Source organism: Anser brachyrhynchus (genome assembly GCF_964034855.1).
Source record: "Anser brachyrhynchus genome assembly, chromosome: 3".
Taxonomy (NCBI): Eukaryota; Metazoa; Chordata; class Aves; order Anseriformes; family Anatidae; genus Anser; species Anser brachyrhynchus.
In genome coordinates, this window is record NC_137696.1 from 59,515,560 (window position 1) to 59,525,045 (window position 9,486).

General features: G+C 40.3%; 1 protein-coding gene across 5 annotated transcripts in view; it reads left to right on the top strand.

Annotated features, from left to right (window-relative positions):
* The window catches only part of TIAM2 (TIAM Rac1 associated GEF 2), a 138,027-nt gene that overhangs the window by 127,295 nt on the left and 1,246 nt on the right, over positions 1 to 9,486 (top strand). For all 5 annotated transcript variants that reach the window (XM_080585238.1, XM_080585239.1, XM_080585242.1 and 2 more), the window contains 8 exons: positions 1,015 to 1,123; positions 1,760 to 1,939; positions 3,332 to 3,450; positions 4,680 to 4,788; positions 6,253 to 6,311; positions 7,169 to 7,274; positions 7,818 to 7,905; positions 8,472 to 8,626. In XM_080585238.1, the coding sequence (XP_080441364.1) occupies positions 1,015 to 1,123; positions 1,760 to 1,939; positions 3,332 to 3,450; positions 4,680 to 4,788; positions 6,253 to 6,311; positions 7,169 to 7,274; positions 7,818 to 7,905; positions 8,472 to 8,626 (925 nt within the window). The remainder of the gene's footprint in view (positions 1 to 1,014; positions 1,124 to 1,759; positions 1,940 to 3,331; positions 3,451 to 4,679; positions 4,789 to 6,252; positions 6,312 to 7,168; positions 7,275 to 7,817; positions 7,906 to 8,471; positions 8,627 to 9,486) is intronic.

The window sequence follows — 9,486 nt, forward strand, 5'->3', positions numbered from 1 at the left end:
TTCTGAGTATGCTATGAAGTAGCAGCGCTTACGTGGTGCATCACTTTTGTAGAAAGGTTTTTGTTGCTGTGCTGAATTCTTCCCTGCCTTGTGCTCCCTGCTATGCCCAGTTCACTCGCTACAGACTGGAAACTCTTCCCGTTAAATGCAGCACGAGTTTCTCATGTTGCGAGGTCTCGGAGGGCATATGAAGTGTAGATGACTGTAGACTGTGCCCTTGTTGTGCTGTCTCCCTCCGTGGCACCACTCAGTACCTGACATAACTGGAGGAAGAAGGTTCCCCAGAGATGTTGTCACTGTCACAGAGCTGGGCGAGACTGCTGGCAGGTCTCCCTGACACTTGCTGCCTTTTGTGGAGCAAACATTGATTAAAAAGAGGGGAGAGGGCTGCTCTCCTCCTCCTCTTTCTCCTCCCCCTCCTCCTCCTTCACTACTTCTTGTCTTTCCTTTGGGAAGCATTTTTCTAAAAAGATCTCCCTCGTGATTCAGTCCCTCCCACATCTTCCCATCCTCCCCTTCATCCAAGAGAATGAGAGGTGCCCTGTAATTACCACCTGCCTCAAAGAAGGAAAACAGTTGGAAAGCAATCCTGTGTTTGTTTTATGCTGTCCCTTCTGGCTTTGGTGCTTCTATGCCTTGCTTCCAAGTGCTCATGTGTTTTCTCAGCACAACATACCCTATTAAGTGTCTTGTTGATTTTTGTTCCTGTGCCACCTCAAAGATACAGTAAGTCAATGTCTACAGTGGTGTTATCTGCTCAGGGAGAACTGAGGAAAAAATGCAGGCTTTGCCTAAATAGGCTGAACTCTGCACCCTAAGAAAAACACAGAAACATCACAGAACTACTACCAGTAATGTATTCATGTAATATATATATATATAAAGTATTATATATTATAGGATATAGAAATAAAGATAGTAGATATTCACATCGTTGAGCCTCTGTGTTATGTGCCTGACCATTTATTTTGGATTCTAGTGATGAAGTAAATACTTTGATTGTGTTGATTTCAGAAATTGCTGTTTTCCCTTGGAGGATCCTTTCTGTATTATGCTGACCACTTTAAACTGTACAGTGGCTTCTGTGCCAACCACATCAAAGTTCAGAAAGTTCTCGAGAGAGGTAATTTATTTTCGTCATTACTGTAATTCATTAGCATGAATTTAAATGTCAGTGAAGCGCTGTAACAAATCTCCTTGACTTGCAGAGAATATTGGTACAAAGCAAGGGCTAATAGGGTATCTTTCAATAGAAATAGCTGAGATCTGCAGTTCTGCTAAAGCATGGTATAGAACTGAAGGGGTTTCTTTTGTGACAACTAAGCAGTAGCCTGAAGAGCAACAGAAACATCTGGCCACAAGTTTGTGCTGTCTGCAGATGCAGCTCATACTCCAAAAAGCAGCAGCTGTATTTGGTTTGTATATGCTTGCATGTTAAAGGATGGATGTCAATCAAAGCTGCAACAAATGGCAGAGTAAGCGAGGAATCACCTCCTCTGCTATCACATTTTTTTTAATTTGATGCAGAACAGGTCTGCAGTGCAGTGGAAAAATGATACTGAAGAATAATGTCACTTTGAAATAGTTATTCTCTTAGCCCTTCTGTATATTATTTAATGCAGGAAATGATTATGAAGTGAATGGTGTAAAGCACCTATTGAAAAATGTGAGGCTTTTGGTGCTGGTTATACACTGCAATTCTGTGCTTTCAAACTATTACTTCCATGTTCAGCTGACCGACTGTTTTATTTGTATTTAGCCAAAACAGATAGTGCCTTTAAGGCCTTTCTGGACGCTCGCAATCCCACAAAGCAACACTCTTCTACACTGGAGTCATATCTCATAAAGCCTGTTCAGAGAGTGCTGAAATACCCTCTGCTTTTAAAAGAGCTGGTGTCTCTGACCGACAACGAGAGTGAGGAGCACTATCATTTGACAGGTAACTTCTTGCATTCCTCTACTGGATTGAATATGAGATAAGTTTGTTTTCCAAGCTTTTCTGAAGATGCAGGTAGTCATTCTGGTAGACAGCACAAAACTCATCAAAACCTAGAGAATTTCCTCCCTCTCATTAAAAATAGCAAGTAGCCTTCTTGTGCTTTTAGCAGAAATTCCCACTTGGTGTGTCCAAGTCCCTGTGAGAGGTATATATGCCCAGGATTTGTCATGACAAATAGGACTGGGGTCTTTCTCCTGAATTCTTGTGACAGGAGCATATCAGATCGTTGTGTTGTTCTTGCACCTGGGAAACACTGACCAAAGCTCCATCTTGTGGTTATTAAGTTCTTGAAATGTGTCAAAGTTTAGCAGCGTCACAAAAGGAAATTTTATTTGTTTGAGGCTTGGCTGTGACTCTTGCTTGCGTAGAAGTGTCCTGTATCAAAGCTCTGCTGTTTTCCCACTCAGAAAGACTTGTCTGCCTAATACATATTAGGGTTGATTGTTTTTCTAGGCTCAGATGCTTGGGACTTCACCCTGGCAAATTCCAGTTCAGGTCTGTCAGCAGCTCATAGATGAAAGTCCAGAGATTTATTTTATGGATCAATTTTCATTTTAACAAAATAGATTCAGGCCAAATATACTGTCAGCAAAAAGTCAAAAGGCTGTTACTGACTTCAAATGGAGCTTCTAGTACTGATTCTTTGCCATTACAACCAGGCTGGGGGTGACTCACTTGCAGGTCAGGGGAAATGCCAAGCTGCTAAAAGACTATACCATTAAGAGCTGGTAGAACTAGAGAAACTAAGTGCCCTTCTCCAAGTCCTTTGTGGATTAACATAGAAGTAATGAAACCTAGTGTCACTCTTGTCTGGAAAACAAAATTTAAACAAAACCTGACTACCAGCATTTAATTTCAAGGATAACAATCAGTGAGGAATTTGCACAACCTAGCACTGTATTTCTTTATCCATTTTGTGGAGAGCCAAATTCAATTGGTTTCCATTGAAGCTCATCAAATGACTTACTCTAGTATGGATGTAGATTACTCTGGAGAGCCCAGTGGCCCCATTTATACACAATGCAAAACTTAATCGTGTTTACTATCATGCTGTTGTGAGCCCCCAAATATACGAATATTCATCACTAGAACACATTGCAGGCTTTTTCAGGTACTTAAGAGATCAGGCAAGCATTTTTCACTTACTCTGATCAGAAAGCATACTTTCTGCAGTTGCTATGAGAAGCACTGATCTAAACCTAGAATTCTGTTCACAAACCCTTGGAATGCTGCAAAAGTTTGGCTGCTTCAAGTACAATTCAATAAAAAATGTCATGTTTAGAAAATACAATTGAATTACATAGCTGTCTATGAAATTTTTAAACCTTACAGAAGCACTGAAGGCAATGGAAAAAGTAGCAAGTCACATCAATGAGATGCAGAAGATTTATGAAGATTACGGCACTGTATTTGATCAACTGGTTGCAGATCAAAGTGGAACAGAGAAGGAGGTAAGAGAAGGAACACGTTTTATTCACTCCTGAAGCGTTATCCCACTAGCTGTTTGGTGCCTTTATCTTTCCTGAAGTAATTTTGGGAACTTATTTGTGCTGGGCATCATTCATTCTCCTTTAATATTGTGACTTCTTTTTCATATATGCCTGTGAAGTTTCTTTTTGTCACTAGGTTACAGTAAAAATTTTCAGACAGCTGCCAGAGCTGCCTTCTGGACTGACAAGAATTGCAAGCAGGCATAGACACAGTTCTCAACAGCAAAAAATAAAGACATCCTCCTTCTCTCAAATGCTGCAGAGATTATCTATGCCCAAAGGCATTTAGATTTTATGCTTCAGACTTCTTAAGTTCTTAAGACTTTTTTTTTTCCACCCGTATAAATGAAAGTGGCAATTCTAGGGGATTCACATTAATGTCTGTTACTCTCATTCTCTACACTTCTAGTGCTGAGGCATCCATGAGTATCTGACAGAGCAAAAGCAATTAGTTGAATGAACTGTGTGCGCACATCTCCCTGAACTGGGGCAGCAAGGTCTCAGCTTAGCCATTTACATTAAATGATTACTAATCAGATCAAATCAGTAAAGGTGGAGATCAGATATGAAAGATGCCAGCTCAGTTGTTTTATTTCCTCGTAAAGCCAAATTGCCCTCCACTGGCTATGTAGTTTCCCATTATTTATAGGAAACAAACCTGACAGCCTGAGGGATTCTTCAGTTTCACGTTGTGGTCCACCGAAGAAAGAAGACCCTTGGAGAACTAGGCCTCCATTAATTTTGCCGTTGACAGCATCATTAATACTAATTACTCCATAGAAATTAAAGATACGTACAGCTAATAAATCAGGCAGTTCACAACTGGCTATACATAAATGACAGGTCATCAGATCAACTTAATATTCTTCTAAGTTATTAATAGCAAGAACTTCTATGCAGCTTCCGTAACTTAGGTGCTATTACTTTTTATGTTATTATCTATTTTTAAAAGGGAATTACTCATGCTTTCCTGCCTTAGTGTAAATCTGTCTTGCTAAAGACAGTAACATACAGTACAGTAAATACATTACAGTAACGTTACATACAGTAAATAAACACATCCTCAGTGTTATCCATGTGTACTCACTTTAACATTTTACTCACATCTGTGGATCACAGCATTGATGTATCAATTGTTTATATTTTTATTAATTGTCTATATTTTTATTTATTGTTATAATTCAATGCAGGTGACCGAGCTTTCCATGGGAGAACTTCTGATGCACTCTACAGTTTCCTGGCTGAATCCTTTTCCATCGTTGGGCAAAGCAAGAAAAGACCTTGAACTTACAGTGTTTGGTAAGTGTCTTCCTTCACGACTCTCTGCTCTTTCAGATCTAGCTATCTAGGCTAGACTTGTGTCTGAAAACATACACAGAACTGTAAGACTTCCTAACATGAAAAGTTTCCGTTCATTTATTTGGTGTTACTGTTTGATCCAACCTCAGCTGCTCTATGTGTAATCTATGGAAAACAGTGATTTTCAAGAGACAATATTCTCTCTAGAACAATATGCTAAATCAGTCTTTCACAGGAGACTTGTAGGAAAACGGAGATTTATTCCACTCCTGGCAATCCAGCCTCACCTCTGTTTTACAACTGTTGCATCAAAATGTGTTGTCTGGCAATCTCCATACATGTTATTTTAACCTGAAAAACGGAAGTGGAAATGAGAGCATACAACCAAACATTTCACTGAATACTATATATATATATTGTTAATCATTTAATAATTACCTGAGTAATCAAAAGGTTCCAGTCAAGCATGGTATGCACTTATCCATTTCTTAAAAAAAAAACAAAAACACACCAACTTTTCTTTAAAATGTCATTTAAGAAGACAAGTTTCTCTTCCTCAGTGCTGTCAAGTACTCCTCCCCTCGAAAAGCATGACAGATTAGGGGAGGGCATGCTTCCCTCTAGAAGAACAAGCAGGAGCATTTCCACAGGTTCACCTGAATGAGCTTCTCAGTGATCCACACATGCCAGACACTTGAGCCCAGGAACTGGGAGTTCCCAGCAGGACATGTATGAATGAAAGGACTCTGGACTGATGCCTAGTTTAGACTGCTCATCTGTCACTTGGGAAGTTTTATTCCCACTTCAAAAACTGTGTGGGCAGCATGGAAAATGCACCCAAAATGTGGGACTGAGGAAAACTATGCCAAGCTCTGGGGTAAACGTGCTCGCTGTGGCTTTGTCCTGGCTCCTGTAGGCCTGAGACCCAGCTGCTTATCATTGCCTCTCTCTTCTCTTCCACTGGAAGGAAATGTGGATGCATGGGCAAAGGATAGAACTATACAGCCTTCAAATCCAATCTGGGATCCAGGACTGATCTGGAGAGCCATCCCATAGTTCAGGTGCAGCTTGAATGCACCTGTTTTTCTGTTCCCTCTTTATTGATTAGAGAGAACATGTCCCCGCCTCATAGGAGGCTGAGAGAGTAGATAACATGAGTGAGCCACTCCAGTCAGATGCTGTGGAAGACAGTTTCCAACTGAACAAAACGCTGACCTGCAGGAAGAACAGACTTACCTTACTTGTTCACCACACTTGTTCACCACAAAATCTGAAGTTGCTATTGCATGAACAAGTATAGAATGAAAAAGTCAATTGTCACTTTAATACAGGGCAGATGCTTCTCAATCAGTACACTTATTTTACCCTCTGACTATAATATTCAGCTTCTTCAAGATATTTTCATCAAATACTACACCTGTAATTAACAGTAGTTTTCTTTTCTTTTTTTTTTTTTTTTTGTAGTCTTTAAGAGGGCTGTAATACTGGTGTATAAGGAGAACTACAAACTGAAAAAGAAAATGGTAAGTCTGGTGTCAGTTAAGTGGTAAATATTTATACCCAGGATCCTGCTGCAGTGTAAGATGCACCACCAGTGCTGAAGGGGAGTGACTGTGGTAAAATGCCACCTTGTCTCACTGGGCTGGAATTTGAGCTAGTACAGCTAAAGCAAATTCTCAGTATCTATGTAACAATAAGTATTTTTGGTTGTTTAGTAAGCAGCACCATCTCCTCTGTGTGAGCCACACGCTAGTTCTGCCAGGTGGAATATGAAACACTGCCATGTAGGAATCATGGTCTTTCAGATGGCATTTTCGGTGGCCAGCGTTAACACAGCGAGGGTTAAGAACCACTGTATATAGACCCTTGATTGCTTTGAAAGGAAAGGGAGCACTATAAATATAACCTACTCTGGCCCCATTTACAAAACTGTAATACTGAAGCAGCAAGCTGTATACCTTGAGTACCAGTGGTGAAGTACTGCAACCTGCAAATTGTAACAGATGGAGGGGCTTTAAAAGTAGCAGTAGCTACATGATTAATGTATTCTGCTAGTCTACAGTCGGGTTTCTTCATGGGAAATTTGTACCCTAGCACCACTTATATGTAAAGTATTTTTTTAATTCATTAAAAACAAATGCTTTTAGAAGTTGAAACAAGTACAAATTCCAAAGCTGTGTCTATCACCATTTCAACTACATTTACAATGTAGGGCACTGAAGGAAAAAGCCTAACTGCACTTTCTCCTGAGAGGTGGGTCCTTCTAAAACTAAAACCAAAAATACTTCTTTCTCCTGAGAGGTGGGTCCTTCTAAAACTAAAACCAAAAATACTTCTTTGACTTCTGCTTCTTAGAAATATCCTTTCTTTGTTTTTGCAGCCTACTAATGTTCGTGCTGGACATACATATGGTGACTTGGATCCATTTAAGTTCCGCTGGCTGATTCCTTTATCTGCTCTTCAAGTCCGACTGGGTAACACAGCAGGTAATTTCCTTGCACTGAATACTTTGGAATGAAGAGTTTTCTGGGATTCTGTGTTACTGCTTCTTCTATTCATCTTTTTGGAGCCTCTGGAAACGGGTGTTGAGAAAGTAATATCTACTGTTGTCTCTGCCCTCAGGGGGCACAGAGTTGATTCATAAACGCTCTCCATTTGATATGCTGACTTCGTCTCTTCTTCCATGAGTTCAGGAAGGTGCAAAATGATGTGAAGGAGTGACAGAATAGAAATACCCCATGAAAAGATACTGTGAACAGGGTGGGCATTTACCTTTGACATCTTGGTGATGCCCTTATGCTTTTGTGTGTGCTAACTCTTGCATTTTTGCAAATGTGGGAAAGTTGACTGCACAATCTGTGGTAGTATAAGGCTGTGGTTTTGTTTTCTCTCTGAGTTGATCTTTATGATCCTATCCAGTTGTGTATCTTGTGTAAAGCGTCACTAGAGGAAGGAGCTCTACACTGCTCTTTCTAATACCAATGGTTTTGTGAAGTAAATACAAAAATAATGCTTCCTTCCATGCACAGGAACAGAGAACAGCTGTATCTGGGAACTGATTCACACAAAGTCAGAGCTAGAAGGCAGGCCAGAAACAATTTTTCAGCTGTGCAGCAGGTAAGCTTTACATGGAGGTTGTACTTGACAAATTACATTAATGGATTTAAAAAAATAAGAGCTCCTCTCCCACCCCCCGTGACCTTTGCGTCAGCACTTCTGAAGCATGTCTCATTCTTTAAATCCAGGCACTATGCCAGTGTTTAACTGCATAAAATATAACAATTTGAAATTAGAGTGAACTTGGTGAAGTGATCCAATGTCAGAAATTTGCACAGGCATATGATGATAAATGCCAGTACGATATGGGCAAAGTAACTAACTTTACCAGATTCTTGGTTGGTTAGCAGAAACTACCTTCTGATAAAGACCACTCAGAGGGTAATCCCTTGGGTCCTGAAGTTACTTTCAGGCTGTTTTATCTAAGCAAGTAACAAAGATCTCAAAACACAAAGTGTGTAGAATGCCTAACAACACAGAACAATGTTAACTGCAAAACCACTACTAAAGAAATTGAGTGAAAAAACTACTACTCTAAATGACAGCAGAAAGCAGGAGGGCAGATTTTATTCCAGGTGTCTTACTTCAGAGGGAAAAATGAGGTTATCTGTTTTCTTAACTTGCAGTGACTCTGAGAACAAGACTAACATCGTGAAGGTGATCCGTTCTATTTTGCGGGAGAATTTCAGACGCCACATAAAGTGTGATCTACCTCTGGAGAAAACCTGTAAAGATCGCCTTGTCCCACTCAAGAACCGTGTGCCTGCAACAGCTAAACTGGGTAAGAAACAGGTTTTCAAAGTGAAAAACAGGCTGGAATCTAGAGTTGGCAGAAGATTCACAATTGTTAACATGACTGTAGTGTCGTACCAGACACACAAATCCCATTTCTTTTTCAGGTTGGGTAGCTGTGGTGACAGTTCTCCACAACTCAGTGCGTGCCAAGAGCTAAAAGAGATAAGCAAGCTTGCTGTCTCTCACTGTTGATTTGTCATTAGCTGGCTTAAGGGAAGATTTAATAAGGCCCAAATTAATTTTGCTGGTTAGAAACAGAGTCCCTTTGGCATGCAGAATACTGTGTTCTTTCCTCTGGGTTATCTCTAGTGACTCAGCCTTGGTAACATTTAAAGCTAAAACAACTGACAAAAGGCAGGGGTTTCGCTTCTTTCAGTGCACTTAATCTGCATTCCCAGCAGCTATCCTAATTAATTAAGCAAGGCTTCAGATTTTTTAGCTAACTGAGTAGGTGTTGGCTACTAGTATTTCTAGTTCTCCATGTGTTCAGCTGACTGTAAAATTCCCATTACAATGCAGGAATGGGGACAGTTTGGGCCCTCTAGTACTTGAAGTGCCTGCGTCAGTTTTGCTTTCCCGTAGATGTGTGTAAATCATTACTGCCATTTTTGGAGGATTTTGCATAGATTGCACATGAAAGCAAGCATATAGCCCTGGGTGGGGTAGGTAGAGTGAAAAATCTGCCACTTGATTAAGCTGTCAGTATCAGAATGCTGACACACCTGCCCTTGGACCATTATCAAGTGAGACTCTGTACACTGTGACTGGAAGGGGGCTATTGAGACAGACAGCATAACCAGATAACATTTTGATGAGAAAATGAAACTGCCTTCTTCCTCTGCACAG